At 32.8% G+C, this 26,420-nt stretch overlaps 1 protein-coding gene across 2 annotated transcripts in view; it reads left to right on the top strand.

Annotated features, from left to right (window-relative positions):
* Positions 1–26,420, top strand: part of js (jiangshi) — a 200,977-nt gene that overhangs the window by 51,551 nt on the left and 123,006 nt on the right. The window contains exon 1 of one of the 2 annotated variants that reach the window (XM_072535089.1): positions 122–187. The exons of the other annotated variant lie outside the window; for it this stretch is intronic. Coding sequence (XP_072391190.1) covers positions 137–187 — 51 coding nt within the window. The 5' untranslated portion in view covers positions 122–136. Of the gene's footprint in view, positions 1–121; positions 188–26,420 lie in introns of those variants that run through there. 2 annotated transcript variants of the gene reach the window in all.

A 26,420-nucleotide genomic window follows, 5' to 3' on the forward strand; every position in this document is an offset into this window, starting at 1 on the left:
ACATTTTCCATTGTAATAGGAAATTATACAATGAAGAACAAATAGTCTATATCAGATCGTGATCTTTAAACCTCAAAGCAATTTATTAATTTTAATTTTCATTATGATAGTCGTTAGTGGCACATTCAGATAACTTATGATTAATGTGATCCTTATATTAGAAAATTACAGTGTGGGACCAGCTCAGGTAATTCTATTCAAATTAACAATTTTAAATTGATTAATTGTAAAATATCTTTTTTGTTTTTTGCTTCCAATTGAAAAAATTAATTATACTTATTTTCTTTTTATTAGACTAGACGCAATTCGTTTTATGGTTAAAAAGGATGGTTAGATAAAATGTTTGAATGTATAAATATAAAACATTTAATTCAATTAAAGCTGTAAATAATAAACTGTAGAAAATCCTTTAGATTTCAACACCAAGTTTAACCATTATTTTATCCCTTATGCTTTTTTGTGTACTGAAAATGTAATATGAGATAAGCAAAAAAAAGGAAATTTAGGACGTAGGACGTTTTTCTGAAATCGAATATTCCTCATTTTCCGCAACTTTTGCAAGGTAAAATTGTTTGTTTTCATGACCTGTCATCATGCCTCTTTTTCAGGTTTGTTATCGTGACAGCTAACAAACTGGTACAAAGTGGCATAAAAAAGAAAATCGCGGATATTGACCTATTAACATTACATGTTTAGGTCATAATTAACATCCCTAGGACACGAATAATCCTTATGCCAAAATTTTTAGGAATATAATTAATAGTCCTCTATCGATTCGTAAACTTACATAAGGGAGAAAAATTTTTTACAAAAGAAGATTTTTTTTTAAGGAAAATACAATTTTCGATCAAGTTTTCCGAGAAAACCCCACAGTTTTCATATATTTTACTATCCTTAATTTCATCTTTCAGTACTCTCTAAGGCATAAGGGATAAAAACGCGGAAATCCGATCTATAACCATACAAGCAATATACGCCTTGCTACATAACTTTTGAGACAGATATAAAACAATATAAAAATTATAATCTTAAGCAGATTTATTATTTTTTTAAATACACTCATCGATGATCAATATAATTTTGTATGCCTTTCAAGAAGGTTTTAAATAATTTGCTGATATAAAATTTTTAACAAACGATCCGCATGACGATCTAAATAAAAAAATAAAAGTGTTTAACAAAAGTTACTCCTCATTGACTGCGCTAATTGACTATGTAAGTGAGCACAAGGTGAAAAAAGAGCAATAAAATAAATAAAGCGCTGTCTTTCTTAGTGAACTTCCATCCACTACTGCTAGTCTATATATGCATAATAATGCATGCATAGCTGAGAAGTATATGAGATTCACGTTTATATTTAACTCCACTGCTCTGTATATTTTTCAGTACAACGTATTCCTCTTCTCTCCTGAGATTTTGGCCGAAACACCTAACGAGTGCCCACAGGGGGAGTGCTTTCTTCCTTCAATGGTCACTCTTGGTAGATGATTTTTCACAGTAAAAAATATTTTTCCTAGTATTCCTCCTACAGAAACTTTTGTTCTAGTAAAAAACCTTTTAGACCGTAATATTACAAATCCAATCATTACATCTGAAATTTTACATCTTCTTGAAATTTTCATAAAACAGGACTACTTTGAATTTAATAATCAAATATATACAAATAACAGTGCAGAACTTATAATGGGTAATCCTCTAAACCCATTGCCATCAGATATTTTTATGTATCATCTAGAGACAAAGATTTTAAAACATCCCTTATTCAAACAGTTTTTATATTGGTGGAGATACGTAGACGATGTACTGGTATGTTTTACAGGAACTAACAGGCAACTTAAGCAATTTTTATTGTATATTAATTCACTTCATAGTCATATTGAATTTACAATAGAAAAAGAACAAAATCAATCCATAAATTATTTAGATATAATAATTATCAGACTTAAAAACAAACATGGTTTTCTTCGTATTCCATAAACCTATCCATACTGACACGACTATACACAATTTATCATCCCATCCTACACAACATAAACTGGCAGCGTATCATAGCAAGTTACATAGATTAACAGAAATTCCGATGTCAAAATACAACTTGGAAACAGAATTAAATATCATTTAGCAAATAGCAGTAAATTACGTTCTGTTCGATTACATATACAGGCAAAATATCAACAAAAATAGCCAAACACGTAAAAAAGAAAGAAATAACACCAGCTTTTAGTACATTGCAAAGCTTTGTGCCCTCCAATTTTTGAAAAATTGGCAGGACCCTGCTCTGCCTGGCCTTTCGGCTATACGACCGTTAACGAATCCACTGCCCCTACGAGTCCGACACCAAAATGAAGGTGCCACGCCACGTACGCCAGGCACGTGTCGTGGGGCTCCACCTTCCCCGTAGTACCTGTGTTGCGATTACCTCACCTACCCGTTATCCCCTCCCACAGGCGGATAGGTGACGCAGGCAGAGGAATTTCCACCTCGCACGTAGACAGGTCGCTGCCGAGGATCTCTCTTTTATCACTCTTAAATCTCATGGCGGGTACGTGCCGGGACAGCAACACCACGCTTGACGCAAGGCTAAGGGAAGTGTGTACGGGCCCAGGTCGTTCAACCTCGCCTGGTTCTCTTGGAATAAGAGTAGAGTGGTCCCACGAGAGTCTCGTCTCGAATACTAGGAGTGTAGACCGGTGACCGTGACGCCTAAACGTTCGTGTACGTTTCTACAAACCCGACACCTCAAGCGACGGCTCTCCACCTCTCAATTCCTACCCATTAGTTGTCTCTTACGACAGGCAGGGCCTTCTGACCTCGGCCGTATTCTTATCTCCGCGAGCCGAACGGAGGAGCTTTTAGTACAAACAAGAACTTAAGCAAATATATTAAAAACAACAAGAGCCAAAATAAAAAGCACTTACATAGTGGTGTATACAAACTTAAATGTGGCGACTGTCAAAAAACCTACATCGGTCAAACTGGTAGAACTTTTAACAAACGTATAGCAGAACATAAAATGGCTTTCAATAATAGAAAACCAGATTCTACATACGCACTTTACCTTCTAGATCATAATCATTCTTTTAACGATGAATTTCAAATTATTCACATTCAAACTAAAAACACAGCTTTAAAAACACACACACACACACACACACACACACACACACACACACACACACACACACATACACAAAAGCTTTAAGCTATCTTTATTAGAATCTATTGAAATTAACAAATTAAAAAACACAGATATAATTCTGAATAATCAACTAGAGACAAACAGTTCTCCCCTCCTCAACCTATTTCGTTAAAGACTATAAAGTGTAAACACATACCAAAAATAGATCACTTAAGAAAGGCTCTCAGCCGAAACAGCTGTAGTGATAAGATTTTATAATAAATTTTGTGAAAGTTTTGAATACAAAGGTTTCAGTATTTTACAGGTATTGTTATTACATTTACTTTTAGTCCGAAATAGATTCTGACATCTTTATAGAGAAAATAAATAAGCCTATAATCAAATACTTTTGTTACAGGTAAGGAATTTCAAGCATCTATACTGTTTAAAGTCACTGAAGTATTTTGGTAATGTATAATAGTAATGTAATATATAATATTGAGTTAAAACTAAACTTCCTCTATATAGATTTCAAACAAGCTTACAATTCTATGGTAAGAAGGCGTCTGTAATATGCTCTAAGAGTAGTTGTTATTCCGAAAAAGATTATCATACTAGTAAAAATGACCTTAATGACGACCGACAATAGAGTAAGGACAGAAGGAAGCTGTTCAAAAAAATTTGAGGTAAAAAGGAGACTAAAGCAGGTAGATCTGCTGTCAACAATACTCTTCAATTTATTACTGGATGCAATAGTAAGAGAGAGTGGAATACGAACAAAAGGTATGATTTATGACAACAGAAGCCATATCCTGGCCTTTGCAGACGATGTAGTGTTAATGGCGAAAACTAAATGGGAATCGCTAAGTATTTTAAACTCTTTAAAGCGAAGGCTAAATACTATGGGTTGATTATTAATGAGTAAAAAACAAAGTATATGGAAATGGGACAGACCATATATGTAGACACATAACTGAAGACTACCACAAATAACGAGAGTAAAGAGTACTGCTTCAAAAAGGTGACGGAGTTTGAGTATCTATGAGTAACCCCCACAAGTAAAGAAGAAAGCCAAAAAATTGAGAAGCGAATATCGCTGGGGAAAAAAGATGGTCGGAGCTCTACACAAACTGCTAAGTGCAAAAAACATCTACAGAGAGGCAAAATTGAGACTATACTGAACAGTGACCCAACTCACGGTCATGTACAGCAACGAAACATGGGTTATGGAACAAATGTTAAGAAAATGTTAAAAACAAATGTAAAGAAAAACTGGAAATCTGCGAATGGAGTATTTTAAGATTGATATTCGGATAAGTAAAAGACTATGAAAACGTTTGGAGGAGACGAACAACTGCAGAGTTTGGAGAGCTGTAAGGGAAACCAGAAATTAGCCAGATCGTCAGGACAAAGAAACTTGAATGCTTAGGCCATCTAGAATAAAAGAGTAGTAGTTTTTAAGGTCTCTTGGGCCCCACAAAAGACAAAGATTATATTTCTCTAGATATACAGAATGCTACAAAACGGCTACATACAGCCCAGTTACTCGAGGTAGATCATTACTATAAGTACTTATAGTTATAGATACTAGTTGAGTGGAGTCTTAAGTCCACGTCCGCTCCCGCATCGACATTAAAATAATGTTTATCGTAGTTTGCATTTGCACAATTAAAAAATACGTAAAACTAAATCATTATTAATTATCAAAAAATGCTTACAATACCTTACAAAGCTTCTACAAATATTATAGTGAATATTGTATTCTCTTTTAAATAAAATTAATAGTATTTGACATAAAATATATACTCGTATACCATAATATACTGATACATATTTGATAATTTTTCTGGGACTGTTATGGTTAAAGTCCGACGCTGCTCAATAACCGAGTTTCTTTACCTAGTTATCTAGAAAACAATGGTTATATGTTCTAAACTTCCTAACCAAACTAACCTGTAGATAATCTTACGCAATTGTTAATTTATATGTATAAATTATATTCTTTATATCATAATTACAGTTGTTCTCAAGCAGAAGTTGAATTTATCTAAAATTACTTTGTTTATTTACAAGAAGCAATATTTATTAGAGTTGTTATAAACTTAATTGCAATTAAATAGAAATACCACATACTTTCGTATTTGAAATAATTTCGGGTGCGGCTTATGAGTTATAATGTAATAAAAAATTTAGATTAGGTTGAAACTGGAATCTCGTTTGATAAAAAAATTACAGATATCAGATTTACTTACTTTAAAACGATTCAATTCTTCTAGAATTTTATTTCTTTTTGTTTGTTTATTCTACTTTCCAAGCTCTTTTTAGACTGTCTGTTCTAATCTATTTATTCTTTTTTCTACTTTCTTCAGTAACTTAATTTCATACATCCTTACGATATATACACGCTATTATTTTATTTTCATTTAGCTTATCAACTTTCTTTTTTTTTTTGTCGTACTGCATATAATTTTCTTATTTTACATTATGAATATTGTAGTGTATATATTAAAAAATTTCCTCGGGTCTAAGTAAGGTCGGCTTGATTGTATTTACAAAGGTTCGCTTCTTATATATTATCCGAACCTTGACTATTAAAGCTTATAGACACGCCGAATGCTATACCCCCTTTTGGAAGAGTGAAGCAAACATAAATTGCTTTGCGCAGCTATGCGTGACGTCAGTTTATGGCAGAGAATGTTAGAAACTAGAAGTGGTTATAGGTATTTGCAAACTTTGTGTTAAGTTCCAATTTAAAATTTTTTAATACATTATTTTTTTTTAATTATCATATTATCTTTCAGTGCATTTAATTGTACGCAGCGGCACAAAAAAGGGACAGATATATCATTTAATGGGTAAAAAAAATTCATACATTAAACTTGGAAAACCTACCAGAAATTTAGCACCCATTTAGCATCCAAAGTGTTTAAAATGGACATATGAGAGTCTCATATAATTTTTATTTTATAATTACTTTGGAAACTGAACGATAAAGTAAATAAATTGTTTTAGATTTCCTAAAGATTCATCACTGCAAAAAAATGGATTATAGCGATGCACCATGAAAATTTTAAACCATCAAATAGTTCTAAAATTTTCTCCAAGCATTTCACGGCGGATTCGTTTATAACTAGCGATGGAGTTCAAAAAAACAACTCAAAAAAGATGCTGTACCCAGCATTTTCGATTTTCCAAACCGTTTAATTAAGCAAGTTAAAACTAGAAAATTTTCAGTAAAAAGAGAAACAGTCTCAGACAAAACAACGGGCTCTAAAAGTGAAAATATAAATAGAACAACGAGTGAATCTACTACCATAAAGGCTCTAGTAGAAATTCTAGAGGAAACTACCTTAGAAAGATCCTTCATTGAAAAAGCGAAAGACATTATATTTGGTGACTTTGTTGAACAAAAATCATCAGAGATCAGGAATATAAAGTGGTAGTAAAAAAATTATTTCAAAAGAAAAACAAACAAATCAAAATGTTGCAACAACAAAATAGAAGCCTTGTTAAAAAAGTTAATACCTTAAAATCTTTACTAGAACATCTTAAGGAAATAATATAAAAATCTAATAAAGAAAATTTACTTTCATTATTGCAATAAAGGTAAGAACTTCAATAATAATGTCAATAGACTTAAGTTAACAAATCTATTTTATTTTGTGGTCAATAAAAAGATTTATACCATGCGGTCCATATGTATGGAATGAATTCATTTTTAGCGTTATTATGTACCATCTGAAAAAAACCTGAAACAGGTCGATTTTTATTCTCAAATTGACAGTATGAAAATATTATCCCCTTCCAGCACCCCCTTTGAATTATAAGCACCCCCTCGAAAATTTTAAATAACAAAGGGGGTCGTGTGGCACCTTGTTAGAAAGGGATTTTAATCCTTTGTTCAGAAATAGAAAGTTTTTTAAGTTTGGTGTAATCATAAGTGAGAAAATTTATTTTTAAGATGTAAAATTTTGATTAATGTCTCTATCACAAAACTTTAGGTTGAATGAAAATAATAATGTGACATAATATTTAGAATGTATTTTTCAATGTAATTTTCAATTAAATTAAAAACTTAAAATGACCACCATTCACTTTTTGACAATAGCCGAGGCGATTTTGGAATTCTCGCACAACATTTTGTACGACCTCGGGGCTTATTTTGTTAATTTCTTCCGTTATCCTAACTTGCTAACTGCATTGTGTACATAATTTTTCCCCTAAAATGAAACTTCCATCCACAAGTCAAATTTCTATCCTTTAAATTTATTTTATCATTATCAAACAAACAGAGGCAGTTACACTTTCAAATTAAACATTTATTTTTACAAAATTACTTTAATTTAAAAATATTCATTAATTCCTTTGCTAAATGATTTATCTTCCATATTGTCCTGAAGCTATTTTCTTGTGGCATTTTAAATTACTTACTATTTAAATGGGAATAAGCCACAATTAAAGGTTAAAATCCGTTTATTGACGTTTCAATTTCCACTTCGGAAATCGTTCTCAAAATACAAATAATAACGTTTTTGTTATTGTTTGTAAAAAATTGGAATATCGTGTTACTAAGTGTATCAAGCTAAAAGGGGACTATGTTGAGAAATAAATCGATTTAATTTCAAAAAACTTGTTTTTTCTATCAAAGGCTAGTTTTATATAAATCCACCCTCGTAAAATGGATTTTACCGAGACAAGGAATTTAAAGGAGGCAACAACATGATGGAAAAACATGAAAATGGGATGTTAAGGGAGCAATAGCCGTAGAAGCTCCGTTATACATACATATCAGATGTTTTTTTATTTTTATATCTTACAAAATATTTAAAATACTGTCTTTTTTAAGAAGTGTGTGTTAAACCACTCGTGTGCGTAGTTATTCAACTTAATTTCACAATAATGGGTAGCTGTAAGATATCTTTTAATCACAAATTATCTGTTTGTATAAGTAAAACTGCAATAAAATTGAACTTAGATGACCACTTCTTCATTTGTTCTTTTCTCGACTGGTTTCAAAATAATCTTCTTGGGTAATTGAAAGAGAAGTATCTCGTTTATGGACCTATTAAGAGCTAATTTGTTTTACATAACTTCCATTAACTATGGGAATCTGGTTCTTAAATATCACGATCGTGAATATTTGCCTATAAATTATATGAGGATAAACTGTGATAAAAATACTTCGGGCAAAATAAAATTAAAGCAATTAATTTATTAACATTTTGTTATCCCGAGGTAAATTTTAGTACGTAGTTTATTTTAAAAGATTTTCAGTACAGTGCGACCCATTAATATTGTAAACATTAATATTGTAGAATTTAAAATTAATATTAAACATTTTTTTGTCATATAAAAAGTCTTGTCTTCAGAACAAAATATAAAATATTTTCTTCGATTTCGGGAGAACTTATTAGTACTTAATATTCGGAAAATATATTTTTGTAATACCTAACTGTGATGATAAACCGTTATTGAATAAACAAACAGGTTTAAAATAGCATAAAGGCTTCATGAAAGAAACAGAACTACATATAGAATAGTTATTTAAATTATTTTCTGTTATGGCTATAAGATTGAGTGTGAGAGGGAAGAGATTGAACTTATATGTCTATTGGTAGATGAGAATAAAAAATACATTATCGTTATTAGCTACCGACTAGTAGATTGTCATTTTTGTTCGTAAAATAATTTTAGGTGACCAAATCAATAAGTTTTTTTTTAAGGTTATTAGCGGCATTACTCAGTAAACAAAACTTTAAATCTGATACAAGATATTAATTGACCTTAGGTAATTTAATAAGTTTTTTACGTGACAGTTTTCTCCTAATAAATCTGGTAGAGTATTTGATATATTGTTTATGGAACGTTCTCTATGGTATTTTGGACACTCGATTAACAAATGGACGACGGTGAGAGGCGTAACACATAGGTCGCACAGCGGGCGTTCACTGGCCGAAAGTAAATACGAGTGTGTTATCTTAGTGTGTCCTATACGTAGGCGCGTTAGAACCGTTTGAATAAACCGTGTGCTAGCACTAGTTTTCCACTGTCGTGTATCTGGTTTTAGCGATCTTAATTTAGATTGCGATAGAAACCATTCGCGCTGTCACTGACCCATCACTTTTTGTTTAAAAAACGATTTGAGATCTTTACACACACTCTCATGCACTAATTCAGATTCCGCACTTGTTGCTGCATCACGAGCACTACTGTCTGCCTCTTCATTGCCGATAATTCCTATATGCGATGGGATCCATATAAATTTAGGAGTTATGTGGTTCTCTTGGGCGATTTGTAGTTCAGTTTTTATTAGTTGCTCCAATGGCTGTTTAGGATACAGATGCTGTATTGCACGAAGAGAGCTGAGCGAGTCAGTGAGAAACAGAGGTTTTGAAATTCTTGAGAGGTTTGCATGTTTTAGGGCACGGTACAAAGCAAACAGTTCAGCGGTGAAAACACTTGAGCTAGGCGGTAGCTTAAATTTGAAAGTAGACGTTGCAGTAATAAAAGCACAACCAATGCCATCAGTAGATTTAGATGCATCGGTAAAGATGTTTGTGCAGTTAAGGTAGTCTCGTTCAAGAATCTCATTTAGTTTGTTTTTGATTATTATGTTGTTATTGCATTTTTTGGACAACTCTATTAAAGAGGTGTTGCAATTTGGGATGCTTATCAACCATGGAGTTGGATGTTGGATGTTACAGTAAAATACATCTGGGATTGTTGTGTCAAAATTATTCAGAAATAATCTTACTCGTGTGTAATAAGGTTTTCCAGTACGAGGTTTAGTAAAGAGAAAGTTAAGATTATTTTTAGAAAAAGTATTTTCGAAGAGTGGATAATCCTTATTAGCAGCTACAGAAGAAGCGTGTGAAAGTGTTAAAAGTGCCCACCTATACTGCAATGATGGTTCTCCAGTTTCGGAGTGTAAGCTTTCTATGGGTGAAGTGTGAAAAGCTCCGAGAACCATCCGAAGTGCAGCATTGTGGATTGTATCTAATGGTTTTAGGGTACTCTTGGTTGCGGAGGTATAAACGATTGAACCGTAATCGAGTTTGGATCTAATTAGTGTTTTATACAGAAGGAGTAGTGTAGAGAAGTCGGAACCCCAGAAACGATTTGATACAGTTTTAAGCAAATTGAGTCTTTTGTTGCATGTTAGCGCCAAGTGTTGTATGTGCTTTTTCCAGGAAAGTTTTTGATCCAGCCACATGCCAAGGAATTTTACGGAGTTTTGGAAGGGAATAATGCTGTTGTGAAGATAGAGGACTGGTGTAATGCATGATTTTTTCGTAAACACCATACCAGTTGTCTTTGTAACGGAGAATTCGAAGCCTGTACTAGCTGTCCATTCATCTAGTTGGGTTAAAAATGTCTGTACTATTCTGCACATAGATTCTTTTTGTGCTCCTTTAATGTATACCACTAAATCGTCGGCATAGAGGCGAGCTTTGAGAGGTTTCTGTAATTTGTTTAACATGTTGTTTATGGCAACTAGGAATAGGGTAGGACTAAGTACTGAGCCTTGTGGGGCACCGTTTTCTGCAGTATAAAAATCAGAATAAACGTTATTAACTCTTACTTGGAAAGAAAAGTCTTTTAACAAATTTTCGATATAGGCTAAGCAGTGTCCTCTAATATTGGATGCGTGCAATTTTTTAATGATGTTGAATCTCCAACACGTATTGAAGGCTTTCTTTATATCGAAGAAAATAGCTATGCACATTTGATTCATTGCTAACGCTTCTTGGACATCACTTTGTAAGTCTACGATATTGTCCATTGCTGACGTCTGAAGCCGTTTTGCTCTGGTAAGAAGAAATGAGATTTTTCCAGTGTCCACATAAGCCGGGCATTGACTATTTTCTCCATTAATTTAGCCATGGCACATGTTAGAGAGATGGATCTGTATGATTCTGGATCAAGTCGAGGCTTTCTGGATTTTAAAAAAGGCAAAATTGTGGCTTTTGCCCATATAGACGGATATTGTCGTTGTTGCCAAATTTTGATTGAAAATTTGCAGTAGATGTTGTTTTGCTAAGATTAATAAATGCTTCAGGAATACGACAGGAATATTGTCGGGTCCTGGACTTGAGTTTTTCATATCTTGTAAAGAGTTATTTAGTTCTATAATAGTAAGAGGTTGAGATAGGGGGTTTTCGTGGGATTCTTCTAGAGACAAGATGGTGCGTTCTTTCTTTAGCTTGTAGTTCCTAAAATTTATGTCGTAGTTTTCGCTAGAGGAATGTTGTTCAAATGTGAAAGCAAGAGTGTTAGCAATGTCTCGTGAAGAAGAGACTGTGGTATTGTTTATTTTAAGAGTGTTAATTGATGAAGAATACTTTAAACCGGAAATTTTCTTTACCTTTTTCCAAACTTCGCTCATTGGAATAGAACTATTTATTTCTGAGACGTATTTTGACCATGAGGCTTTTTTTGAATTTTTTATAATTAATTGGGCTCTAGCTTTTAATCGTTTGAATTCTATTTTACTTTCTTGGGTTTTGTGCCGTTTAAACCTATTGAAAGCTTTTTTACTTTGCTGTATTGCTTCCTTGCAATCCTTATTCCACCATGGTGCTGGACGATGATTGTGAATTTTTTTTGTTTTTTAAATGTAGAGTTCTGCACTTTTTAGTATTAAGTCATTAAAATTAGTGATTGTTCTATGGATATCACAGTAATTTATTTCACAGCTTTCTACGGAATTATCAATATATATTGAAAAACTCACCCAATCAGCCTTTTCTATTTTCCATTTTAAGACAAAGGTGTCTTTTGGTTCGGGTAGGGCGTTAGTATTGCAGATTTTTATGGGGTGATGGTCGCTGCCATAGTTGAACGACAAAACTTCCCACGATAAGCAAGGAGTTAAAATTGGATCACAGAGACTTAAGTCAATTACCGAGGATTCTCCTGATGCTGAGTTGAACCTCGTGGGGGTTCCATCATTAAGAAAATTTAAATTAACGTTATGTATTGGGTTTTCTATTATTCTTCCCATCTTATTTGTGTTAGAAGATCCCCATATTATATTGTGTCCATTAAAGTCACCGACGACTATACGTTGGAATTTGGTGTATAAGGTGCAGTATATCTGCATAATTTACCTGTGAGTTGGGAGGAATGTAGATATTACATAGATAAAATGACATCAAGGAATCAATTTTGATGACTATAGCTTCTAAATTGCTTACTACGGGAAATAAATTTGCATCGAAAGATTTTTTTTACTAATGTCATAACACCACCACTAGCATGGCTAACAAGCATCCTGTCTTTACGAAAGCATATGTATTGTTTAGGACTGTATTTCTGTTGAGGTTTTAAATTGGTCTCTTGCAGACAGATTATGTCTGGAGAGTTTTCGGCAATGATAATCTGTAGCATAGCCAAGCGATGGAAGAATCCATCGATATTCCATTGTATGATCGAGTTGAATGTAAGAAATAAAAAATTTGTGCTGGTTTGTGATGCATCACTTTCTAATTCAGAGCCCACCTCTCCAAGATAAGCAAATATTTGTTTGTTTAAGTTAGTTAGTCTTGATTTTATTGACCTTTCTTTTAAATAGGGACGGATTTGTTTTAACATGTGAGAGAGACCTAGAAAATTAGGAGTGAAATCCTTGATCGAGATTATAGGATTAGATAAGCCGGCAGTGTTGTCTAGTAGGAGGGCTAATTGTTCACTGTTCAGTGGAAATGGTGGTTCGTGATTATTGATGAAGGTTTTGGCTGGTTCTATCTTGGATGAAAAGGATAAATCCGAATGCGTTTCTACAAGTTTAGTTTTCTTTGGCTTTTTTCGAGTTCCTGTAGATTTTGGTGTTACAAATGGGCTTTCTTGAGGTGCAGTGTCAATTTCTGGAGAGATGACTTCATTTATAGAGCGTTTTGAATGCGTTTCTTTATTTCCTGTTTCTTCTGTATTTACATTGGGTAATTCTGACTCGGTATGTTGTAAAATGGTGCTTTGGTGTGATAATAGAGGTAGAGTTTGGTTAGACGGCGACATTGAAGGTTGGCTAATTTCACTGGCAAAGGAATCCATAGAACGTTCTTCAACATGAACTTGTGAGTTTTCGTTGCAGCGATGGGCAGTATGTCCGGTCTTTTTGCAGTTGTAACATACCATACTATCTTGAGACAGAAAAATTCGATATGTTGTTTCGTCATGATTTATAGTAAACGAATCAGGTAGTTCTATACTATGAGGACTTACATAGACCTGTCTTCTGAAGCTGAGAATATGACTATACTCAGGTGATGTAGCGCTGATTTTTAAAAATGTTATTGGAGATACCATGTTAAGTCCGATATTTTGTAGGTAGTTGATTAAGAAACTATGCGGTATGGTGGGACACACATTTGAAAGAACAATACGTTCCGCAGGGGTGATTAATCTTCTAGCCTGTACAGTTACATTTTGAATTTTTATATGACCGTGGTTTGTCATGAAGTCATCAACAACTTTTTTATTTGCTAGATACATACAAATACGGTTATTTGATAATCTTGATGAAAATATTATATTCTTAGGTTGAATTATCTTGCCCAATGGAATTAAATAGTCCTGCAATTTATTATTATCCAAGGCACTGAAGACAATCGCTTGTTCTTTCGATGGGAACTGCATATTTGCTACTGCTGATGAGTACGTTGAGATATTAGAGTTTGATTCCGACATTAGTAGTACGGTAGGTGAGATGCTGCTGTTAGTAGCTATATTTAATTTTCCTCCAACGTATTAAAATTATTGAAGGATTTAATACGTCTGTGGCCAGCTTTACAGCTGGCCGGTGAAACTGGATTTAAAACGAAAAACTAATAAACTGTTTTGTAGTTGTTGATAGTTTTTTTTTTTAAAACACTACTAGTTGAAGTTTTATATAGACGATAGATAGTCCAAAATTTATAATTATTCATTCAATATGTAGAATAAAAAACTTACTGACTGTTAATCACTTCATATGCAAACATAACAAATATTATTTCACATTTTATCAACTGTATTAAACACCAACATTAAATATCAATTAACAATATAATTGATTCAAAGCGATAACGTGTTCACTGTTGGAAGGTTCGACAGCGACTCCCAATAAGTTTATTGTTTTGCCACATTTTGTTGTTGTGTTTGTTTTGTTGTTTACCACCCTAACAGAATGTCCCGTTTCGATGTTCCTTCCTTCGCTATCCTTGTTCCTAGGTACTTAAATTTTTCGCATGTTTTATATCTCTAACTGAGAGTTGTGGGAATCTGTCTGCGTCCTTTATTCTAAAATATCCGTTGCGTTCATGTTGATAATGAGTCCCCAATTTTCGTATTCTTCGGTTTACTTTCGAATAATATAATCCATGTCTTCTTTATCCTTTGCCGATGTTCTTGATGGTATGCGAAAAAAATATTTGTTATGTACTTGTTCCTAAGTTCTATTTTTATCCCTGTGCATTTTTCCTTCAGTTTGTAATGCTTCCTGAATATAGATTTTAAATAGAATTGGAGATAAAGAACATCCTTGTCTCAAGCCTTCTATAATAGGAAATACGTCTAAAATTTCATTCTCTAGTTTAACTACTTTTTGCATTTATGAACATGTTCACTAAAGCGGTGATTTATGCATTACTGAGATCAGCCTTTGTCAATATTTCAAACAATCTTTTTAAGGATACTGTATTGTAGGCTTATCTAAGTCTTCTTCTTCTTCTTGTAGTTCCTTCTCATATCGGAGGTTGGCTTTCATCACAGCTATCTTTACCTTATTGGCGGCTACTCTAAAAAGATCTACTGAGCTGCAACTATACCACTCTCTTAGGTTTCTCAGCCAGTAAATTCTTCGTCCTCCTATGGATCTTTTACCCTTGATTTTACCTTGCATTATGAGCCTTAATATCTCATATTTCGCACCTCTGGTAATGTGGCCTAAATATTCCAGCTTTCTTGTTTTGATGTGCTTTATGACCTCGCAATCCTATGTTTATCTAAGTCAACAAACACTAAATAAATCGGTAGATTTTTAGCTGTTCTTTTCTCTATAATTTGTTGTACTGCCAATATATTATCAACACAAGATCTACCAACAGGGAATCCACTCTGATCTTATATTCTTCATATATTTTTTAATTTTTTGATTTATCGATCGGTCGTACAATCTCCCCAATGAGCTAATTATGCGTATACCTCTCTAATTTTTACATTTATTTTGCCTCCTTTTTTGTGGATAGACTTTGTGGATAGACTATTATACACACCAAGATTCAATGTTCTGGAATATTTTGTTGTTTGTTCAGATATTTATTAAAGATCTCTGCCAACAATTCTATTGTTAATATATTTTCTAACAAGTCCTGTGGTTTTCTCGTTTTTCATTTCATTTAAGCTTCGTCTTATCTTGTCCACACTAATTTGCTGTATTTCACTTTCGTCTATTGGATCTATTCGAAGTCGCTGCAATTTATTTCGCAATGTGGTCTTGCTGCAGTCAATAGAGATCTGTAATATTCTTCCCACTCTAACATACTTATATGGTTTAATCTCCCTGTTCCTTTGTGACCTTATCTGAGGTTTTCTATTAACTTTCATGTTTCGGATACATAAGATTCTCCCATATATCCGTTTATTTCTTTACATTTTATCTCATGTTTTCATTTTTCTTTTGGTGACATTTTGTGATGTGACCACAACTTCGGATCTCAGTTTCGCACATTTTCCTTATATACATGTATGTACAATCTTTAATTTTATAGTAACAGTAAGGTATCTGAAAGTAATATCGCAAAGCTAAGGTTTAGAATTTTTTGTTGGATAGTGGGTCATATTAACAAAGATGTCACCCTTGAGTTATTCAATGAACTACTTGAAATTACGTAGAAACTACTAAAATAATAACTTGGGTATTTTTACACATTTACTGGACAATTTAAAAAAACTCATCTTTGGCGATATTTTCAACCCTTGTTGGGAATATCGATAACCTATTATTTTGAATCCAATACGGTGAAACAATTAAAAATTATACTTAATATACATATATTACATATAAATGATATATTTGCTGAAAAATAACAATAAGTAAGTATTTAAGAACAATAAGGAGAAAATATGATTGAACAGTGTCTTCTTTTGTTAGTCCAAGGCAGTCGTCATGTAAGTTTTAACATTTTAATTTTTCATTTATACAATTTTCTATATATTTTACACCCATTTTTTCACATTTACATTTACACATATGTGCTGTCCTGTCCGTGTGTGTGCATGTAACCAAAGATTGGTATTGCCCAGTTAAATCTGGGCATATACCCAGAGTGTTTGTAGAGAGTAAGGACTTCGAGCGTGCGTGGTTTTTTCTAGAGCGTCGAGTGTTCCTTTTATAGTATAGAGTTGTGAATATGTACTCGTCAGGGGTACACCCTATTGATACCTTGCAGATTGTTTAATAGAGCGAGGAAATTCCTGCAAAGAGGTGAGCGAATAAGGCTGGGAGGTGCCAAAGAGATGTTATATTCACACAGGATGGTTCCATTTGGAGTTCTCTGGAGAATACGGGCGGTGGTGGTTTTAGCTGGTAGCGAGCCCTTTTGGCTCGAGTCCGTCACTGTTCTGTGGAGCCTTCAGCTCTGCAGTTCGGACATAAAGTCTTTCCACCACCGTGAGCAAGCAAAAAAAAGTCGTCATGTAAGTAACACAAACAAAAGCTGCATAATCTTATACCGGATACTCTATCCTGGTTACCCGCCTTGCAATACCAGCTTTCCTTGGTACCCAAAGAACCTTTCTTGGATACTTTAGGTAAATTGTGTTTCTTACCGGTGGTATTGGTTTTATCGGTGTCAAGAAGAACCGATACCGAAGAACATTTCTTGGATACTTTAGATAAATTGGATTTCTTACTGGTGGTATTGGTTTTATTGGTGTCGAACAGATCTTTTTTCACAACTTGCGCTCTACAATTAACATGAGAACATCACATACTATTAGGGAATTCCCTGATGTAATAACGCGTAGGTTTCTATGATTATATGGGTGTTTGCCACGCTGGCCGGGGATTCACGCAACTCTACAGCAGTTTGAATTGTTTATTCGTTGTGAATGAACACATTTAGTGTATGCCAGTAAATAAGTTAAAATTTTAATCCTACCCTTTCAATACGGACAAACGGAAAAGAATCAATCTAACGATCAATCAAAAACTAGAGATTATACATAAGTTTGCAGTCTGGAACGTCTGTGTCTCATATATGTGATCAATATGGCATAATAAAGTAAACTGTTTCGGACATTAAAAAAACAAAATCAAAATAAATAAATTTGCATTTATGTGTGATGCAGAAGAGAATAGCAATCTCAGAAAACGAATGGAATTGGCTCGTGAAATTTCATTGGAAGAAGCAATCTTTAAATGGTACGGCCAACAATGTTCTAGTGGGGTCCGGGCAGTCGAATTGAAAGCTGCTGCAATTAAATTAGCAAATCATATGGACATACCATTCAGAGCAAGTGATGGATGGCTCTGGCGTTTTCACAAAAGGCACGGAATCATGAATAAAAGAATTTTCGGCGAAGCTTTAAGTGCACCAGAAAAAGAAATAAAACCTTTTAGGCAAAAATTACTAGAACATATAAGTAACGAAATGCTATTAGAATCTGAGATTTAGAATGCTGACGAAACTGGTTTGTTATGGTGTACTTTGCCTGAAAGCACACAAGCCTCCAAATATGAAAAATCGAATTCTGGAAAAAAAATCACCAAGCACAGGATCTCGGCAATGTTTTGTGCTAACGCCAATGGACCGCATAGATTGGCTCCTTTAATGGTTGGCAAATCTCGTTAATCTAGATTTTTAAAAGATATAATGCATCATCTGCCCCTTTCATATTATAGCTCTAAGAAGGTATAGCTCACCTCAGATATTTTCAAAAATTGGTTTTTCAAAGAATTTGTACCTTCGGTGAGAAAATTTCAAGAGAAGAATTTGGGAATGCCTGCCAGAAGAGGTGAAATGTTTATTGCTTCTATTACTTTATTGCTTTCTTTTATTTTGTTTTTCTACGTTCAGAAGATGGTAACTTTAGCTGTATGTTTTTGCCAAAAAATACAGCATCGTTTATTCAACCCATGGATCAGGGAATAATTTTAGCAACCAAACGAATATATCGCAGATAGTTTTTAGCTGAAGTAATGGTTGTATTGCACGATGGAAATATTGCAGAAGATACAAGAGGGCAGCGTACCTTGCAAAACTTAAGGTCTTATATCGAAACAGATTTTACAAACATCGAAAGTGCAAGCCAAACTTGATTCCCTTTTTAAAACAAGATTACCGGCAGCAAGCGCGTCGATATCAACAGCAACGTCACTTCACGACGAATGTCCGAAGACAATTAAATAAAATTTTGTTTGTATTTTGTATTTTTGATATAATATATCTAAACACAGTGTACCTACATATTTTCAAAAAAAAGTTTTTTGATTTATTTTAAACATATTTTTATATAACGGACTTTCGGCCTTAACGGACACCCCATCCCCCCAAGTAGTCCGTTATATCGAAGTTTTACTGTATGATAGACTTACAAATTGTCATAGAATAAGATTAAATCTTAATTTCTGTTTTTTACAATAAAAATAAAACTTCATTGACGCATATGAGATAAAACTAAAAAAAAAAGCTCTAACCAAACCCAAAACAGAATGTTTTCATTGACTTCAAGTAATATTTATATTAAAAATTTGATAGATTAATTATATTTTAAAGATAAAAAATGAAAAAAAAATAACAGATAAATGTAGATTTTAAACATACTTCTCACCAATTACATAACTTCTTATAGTAATTAGGACGACTAACGTCAAATTTGAGATTTTAAGCAACACAAAATAACTTAAGAACATAATAACTATTTAACAGTTTTAATTCCTACCAATAGTATCAAAATAATTTGGAAACAACTGTGGGAATTTAGAAGAATTTCAGAAAATGGCGATTAATTCGCTAGATAAAAATATATTTTGTAATGAGCGTATAGTTACAAATAAAGAGTTGCGTTGAACCGTGTTAATTTAGATAATAAAGAGATAATTCTAATTAAATCTAGTATGTACAAGAGAACTTTATAGGAAATTAAGTAGAAGGCCTTAGGTATGATTAGTACTACATGTTTTAGATTATATGTTCATTAAACATGTGCAAAAAATATCCTGATTTACTTTCTCTCCTTTGTTAATGAACATTATATAATTTTGATACTTTATGAGATTTGGGTCTGACATATTGGTGATAAGTTAAATATTAAAATTAAAAGTTTTAATAAACCAATTACATTTTTTATTTTTTAACACTAGCCTGTTGGAGGTGTAGGTAATTAGGTATTTCCTAAAATATTTCAGTTTTGTTACTAATATATTAACACCAGAAGTTTTGTAATATATCAGTTACTAACAATTTATTAACTTATTAGTTAAGAATGAATGAATAGTGGAATGGTACATCTATTTAACCTAAAGGGGTTAAGTGCCTTAGCTTTTATGAGATACATTTTAAGAAGTTTTCTTGTTTTTTAAGCATCATTTTCAATCTGAAGTAGCTGTTTGTAGAAAAATTGGTGTTCTGGAGACTGTTACTATAGATATGGAATCATACTTCAAACGGATGTCTATTTATTTTCTGACACCGTACTCTTTGGTGTCAATTTGCCTTTATCAGCTTGTCTAAGTTCAGCTAAAGTTTGCTTTTTGTTTAAGACGTTAATGTGTACCACTTCTTAAAGATCATCTTTTAGTCTACACAATATTTCTAGCCCTTTTAATGAAAATAAAGACTATCCAGCACCACAAGAATGTAGCATATCCAACGAGATACTTCAGACACTCAAGCATTTTTACAACTCTTATCCAAAATTTATTCATGTACATCCGAGCGCATACTAAAATTGAAATGTACAAAGTTAAAAAAGAAATTAACGAAACAACTCAACTCAAATACGAGGATGTAGAACTCGACACCGATACGTGTCGAGTCAGTTATCCCAGGAGCTTAATATTTAATTAAAAACAAAATAAACATTCAATTTATTAAAATACAACATATTCACTGATTGTTTTATAGGATCATAAAATAGGAATGTGAAACCACCATTCTACGAAAGATTTAGGCAAACTCTAATGGCTTTACAAATTCCGTTACCAAGTACCTATTCCAACTTCATAAGAATTCCTCCTCCTTGAACAATAAGCATTCTTTAATCCTCATATCCTTAAATATCATTAAAACGAACGATACTAGCTAGTTCTTAATAAAAAATACATTCATAAAAAAACTTTTTCTATTCATAAAAATTTTCTAACTACTATCACGTATACCTAGATACCTCTAAAACATCTACTGGAGTTGGGGCAGCAATCGTTACTTCAAATATTACACTTGAGTATAAACTACCATCCTTAAGCTGCATACTTACTGGCGAGCTATATACCGTCTACCAAGCTCTCACTCATATTAACTCCGGTAATATATCCAAAGCTCTTATAATACCCGATTTCCTCAGTTCCATCAATACTATTAACCAGCTTTATACAACACATCCAATTGCTCTCCTAATTAAAAAAGAACTAGCTAACATACAAAACAGCAACCATACTGTACAATTTCTATGGGTTCCTTCACACATATTGGACTTCAAGGGAACGAAGAAGCGGACCGCATTGCCCAACAAGCAAGAAACAGTGAAACTACGAGTGAAGTGAGAAACGTAGTGCTAAAAGACTTAAAATGGCAAAATGAGTGGAATAGTTCACTTTCAACACTTCGTGAAGTGAAAACATATATGGAAAGGTCAAAGTTTCAACAGAGCTCATCAAGTCGTTATTACTCGACTTCGTCTAGGACATACCCGACTTATACATAGGCATAAAATTGACCACACTAATCCTACTTTATGTGACAATTGTAATGTTCCACTCAGTGTTAAGCATGTCCTTGTACGAGTGTCCAAGATACCAGTTGTAGAGACAGACCAACCACATCATCGGTTCAACAAGTAAAATCTTGAGGTTAATGGGACAATGTTTGTAAATAAAAAAGAACTTCTTAAAGATCAGAAAACGAAGGTTTTAGCTTAACAAGTGCAGGATTCGCTGCCTCGATCGTTATAGATGTAGATTTGCTGATATTTAGACAACGCTTTGGTAAATATTCCAGATGTTGCCCAACTGATGACAAGGAAAATTTTTCCAAACGATTAGTAAACTTCATAAATAAAGATAACAAAATTATTAAATTACATCAGGATTACAATTGGAACAACAATGGCAATTCCCTTCAGGAAACAAACTTAATAGATCTAGATTTAAATATAAATACAATTACTGAAGCCCATCAGGCAGACAAAGAAATAAATTTCACGGTTGAAAACAGCACATTCCTTCAGAATGGACCTTTTAATAACGAAAATAATCAAAAATCAGATAATTTAAATAAAAATTGTTACGTCGAGACTGCTTATGAAAATAACTACAAAGTCGTCAGGAAAAGACAACACCCAAGAATACGGATTCAGACGAGGAGGAATCCGGGATGAATAGATCTTAGAAATGTAATGGCAGTTGTAGTAAATGAGAACGATGATGATAAATATTGATCACTAATTGCATGTTTCTTATCAAGGGTGTAGTAGTGATCGTTCTTATTTACTACAGCTGCCATTACATTGTCTACGGACGAAACTCAGGTAAATTGTTTTCCATGTTCTTTAACATTTTTGCTGCTTGACTTTTTAAGGCAGTGAAAGAGTTTTCTTATGCTATATCGGTGCCAAACCTTGTTGTATAAAAATGTTGCAAAATTTGATTTCTAGCTCGGTTTCCATAGCCTACTTTTTTATGACCCACTCTGAAGTGAGCTAAAAATGAATTGAATTTAATCAATGCCGCAGACATATTTTATATCTCTCGTTTCTCTAGTTGTTTTTTTAATCAGAATTGCTTCATTGCCAATGCTTATGAACCGGTTGTTTCTACGATATTCTCTAAATGTTTATATTTTGAGGTTTGTCTGAGGTTTGGGGTTTATAACTTTATAACCATTCACTGTCTATATTGTCTGATTTTTTGATGGGCCACTACCTTCAATTATTTTTACTAAAAAATTTTTGTTTTACAAATGTTTGTGTTGCTTTTTTTATGTAGATTTGAAGATATTATATGAATAGCTAAGATATTGGGAAGAACTGATTTGCTGAAACACTTCTAAAATATAAATTTTCACAATTTATAAGTTAAAAAAAAACGGTGACAAAGCAATTATATAAATGTTACATAAAGTAACTTTGTTACACTAGTTTACTATTGTATTTTATTGCTTAGTAAACTCGGTTCGCTAATCCCAGTCCGAACTGTCTAGTGAATTTAGTAATTATTTTTTTGCGAAGTTAGTTACTTTTTGACAGACTAAAAGTGGCTGGAAATTACTATACAACCAAGCACCCGTACTCATAGCCAATATTAATAGTAAACAAACTAAATAGTAAATAAAATAGAACTTTGCGAATTACCGACAATCAATATTTATTTATCTGCACCATATAATAAATAGTTATGTTAAATTATAACAACTAAATATATATTTTTTAAATATATACTACCCAAAATTTGATGGGTTTAGTATACACTTCGACTATTTAGAATAATTCTTCTTTTTTTAAAGAAATAAGTCTGTAATAGCAGGATACTTGAGCTATTAATACTGAGAAGTAGGAATTGTTGTGTTGTAGGTTTCCGACAATGAATCTGTCAAAATTTGTCCGAGCTAAGCGAATGGAGTTTAGTAAATATATAATGGTAATTACTTTACGACCGTGCTAGATTAAAGTGCGTGCACTTTACTACCCGTTCACAAATGAAAATATGAAAAATCGTTTTTGATAGCTCAATAATATCCTATAATAATAAAATTACAAAATATTAAAAAAAGTATTATGTAAGCATTTACTTAAAGTCCGGCCGAGAGCTGTATAGGGTAAATTGCAGTAAGTCGGACCTACGATTTTGTAAAAATTTCTCAGAAATATTATTGTTTACCTGTTTAGTAGTATTTGAATATGAAAGCTACATAGCTGTATAGCACGCATAATAAGTGCAAAAAGAACAGTATGAGGTTGTTCTGCTAACAGAGAGAGACCGAATATAGTATGAAATTAGTACCGACATACGAGCTCGATTTTAACACCCATTAGATCAAATTCTAGTTTTGTCCAAGTGACATTCAGTTTTAATACGGAAACGTCAAATATACGTTTATTTTTTCATTAGTAATAATTCTGGTTTTATTCACAAAGAACAGAATAAAAAAATTGATGTTTTAAGTTAGGAAAATGGTAACCTTTACAACTGAACATAAAATTCAAATTATTAAACGGTATTATTCTACAAGTATTGCCGACGATTTAACCGGTAGGTTGTTGCGCTTATTCGAAGGCCCTGTACCATCAAAATCTACAATTCACAACATTATTTTAAGATTTAAAAAAACTGGTTTTGTCAAGAATTGTAGAAAATACACGGATAGTGATGAAGATGAAAATCAACCAGCTTGTGCAAATAATGAAGAACGGGAACAGCGTAAAACTGCCGTACGTAGTCTAGCTAAAATCAATTTTCCTTGTAACAGCACCCTAGTTTTAAGAGAATCTGGTATTAGTGCTAGAACTGTATGAAATATTTTAAAAAGAAAACAGTACAATTGCTATAAATTGCAAAAAACTCAGGAAATTTTCCCTGCTGATTACGAACGGCTGATATGGATCGTGTTTTGTGAGGACATGATGGAACGCACGATTTGAGACGAAGATTTTATGGAAAAAAATCTTGTTTACAGATAGGTCTTCTTTTTCTTTAACTGGCCATCACGATCCATCTGTTACCATCTTTTTCATTGTGGACACTTTTTGTCGTCGTAAATAACTAGATCTCCTGAGATAAAACATAATTTTAGCAGTTCAAGCATTACTTATTAATATGGATGAAATTTGATTGCAGCAAGATAGCTGTCCAGCTCACAATGCCCGGAAAGATTTTTTAAACAATATGGTTCCAAATAGAGTTATTAGTACAAAATATACCATAAAAATGCCACCTCGCTCTCCCGATCTTGCACTTTTGGACTTTTTCCAATGGAGTTATGTGAACCAACAAATTTGCCAACATAAGCATATATGTGCTAGAAATTTAGAAGAATTACGTCAAAAAATCATTCAGACATTTCAAAGCATAACACCCGAAATATTGTCAAACATCCGAAGGCAATTATTATAATAGATTGGGCTATTACTTGGCTGAACGTGTGGACTTTTTGAAAATTTAATTTAAAATAGTTACTTAAAATTATAAAATGTTATTTTTTAGAATAAATTGTTTTAATTTATGTAGTTAAGAATTTATTATGTTATTTTTTATGAATTGAGATTAACCCCCGCAAACCGGTGTGGGGTGCAACTGTACCTCAGACCTTCTTTTTATTACCTATCTTTTTTAATTTTTGTAAATTTTTTTATTTGCATTAAATTCAATTCTAAACGCATCCCACCCATTACAGCAATTAAAACTCATTGCGTTTACATGTTGTTGTAGAAAAGTGACTGTGGGGTGCTAACTCACCCCACGATTTGTCAACGGAACACTTTGATGAAAAATTTGTTAATGAAAAAGACACCTATAAACCTAAAATGATACTTCATTATAATAAAACAAAAGGAGCTGTTGACGTAGTGGACAAAATGTCACAAAAATACACAAGAAATTGCCAAACACGCAGATGGCTCATGGTAATGTTTTATCACCTATTAGATATTTCAGCCATAAACGCTTTCAAAATTTGCGAAATTGGCGAAAGAAAATGTTATTTACAGATATCAAATCACAAAATAATATTCACTCTCAGTTATGTGAAGAAAATTGCATATCCTGAATAAAATTGGACGTTTTAAATGTTCCACCTGGCGCTAACATAGCTTCGGGACAAAGTTGGTGTTACTTATACCAGAGAAAAATAGACTGAAAGTCCCAGCATCACTTTGCATTACTTATTGTGTATATAAACTTTGTTTGTGTTGCTCAATTCTGTGAAAAATTTTATGTGTTTGTTTTGCAACGATAAATATTTTTTTTTAATGAAGAAATAAGTATTTTGTTGGTAAAATTATGTTTCGTAGTATAATAAACAAGTTCTAATTATCTTTCAAATCAATTTTCTCAATGTTTACAAATAAAAAAAGTGGATATACGGATGGTGTACAAATGCACCCCGCACAGTTGTTTAAATCTTGTAATCACATCGTTGAAATATTTTCCCAGACCATCTAAAAAATAAACTTTCTTTCAGCAACAATGTACACACAAGACTGGCCTTGGGGCTTACGAGTCTATCAGAGACATGTGGTTACATGTTATTCTCTCGGACATACAACTCTATATATTTTTCTTGTAACGATTATTTTGCCTACCACATAAGGTATTATTATAGGGAATTGAAAATTGGGGACAGAAATTATTGGGCTGGAGATAGGGCAAGCAAAACAAATCGAAACTTTTACGAACGGCTACTCAGGGGTTATTTAAAGAACTGGGTCATGGATAAGTGAATGGTAAGGGGGTTGGATTGGCGTAACTACAAAAATTAAACAAAAGGGATACTTATATGAATCTCCTGGAACAAAACACAATACAAGAAGGTTCTCAAGCTATTTAAAATGGACGCCGCTTTGAAGAATCTTCCTGCTGGATGAAAGAAAAGGCTCTTCCTTCCTAAAAACACAAAAAGGGGATAGAAACTTTTTTTTAAGAAATAAACAAAATGGTTTAGGGAAAAATATTACACATTTATTGTTGTCTCACCACAAACAGTTACAAATATAAATAATAGCAATAAAATACAAAATATTAAAAACAAACTTACTATGTTCTATCAGTTTACATACACTTGAAGTTTGAGATACTACAAAACATACAATTGTTAATGGGCGATAATTTGTAGCAGAAATAAATTATTACAAATGAAAAAATATCTTTTTAAGTGAAACTATGCATAGAGGTTAACCTTTTTCTAAAAAAAAACAAAGTAAAACAAGATCTGTTATGATTAGGTATTTACCAAATGTCAAAAAAATAAAGCTAGCTGTCAGATGTCAATATTAAATTTTAAAACTAAGAACAATTAATAGGACAGCTAAGAGCCACACCCTAACATCTATAATTTTAATTATTACAATTTCTTAAACTGTTATGAAAGCAATTATTATTAGAAAATGT

Source organism: Diabrotica undecimpunctata, chromosome 6 (assembly GCF_040954645.1).
Source record: "Diabrotica undecimpunctata isolate CICGRU chromosome 6, icDiaUnde3, whole genome shotgun sequence".
Lineage (NCBI taxonomy): Eukaryota > Metazoa > Arthropoda > Insecta > Coleoptera > Chrysomelidae > Diabrotica > Diabrotica undecimpunctata.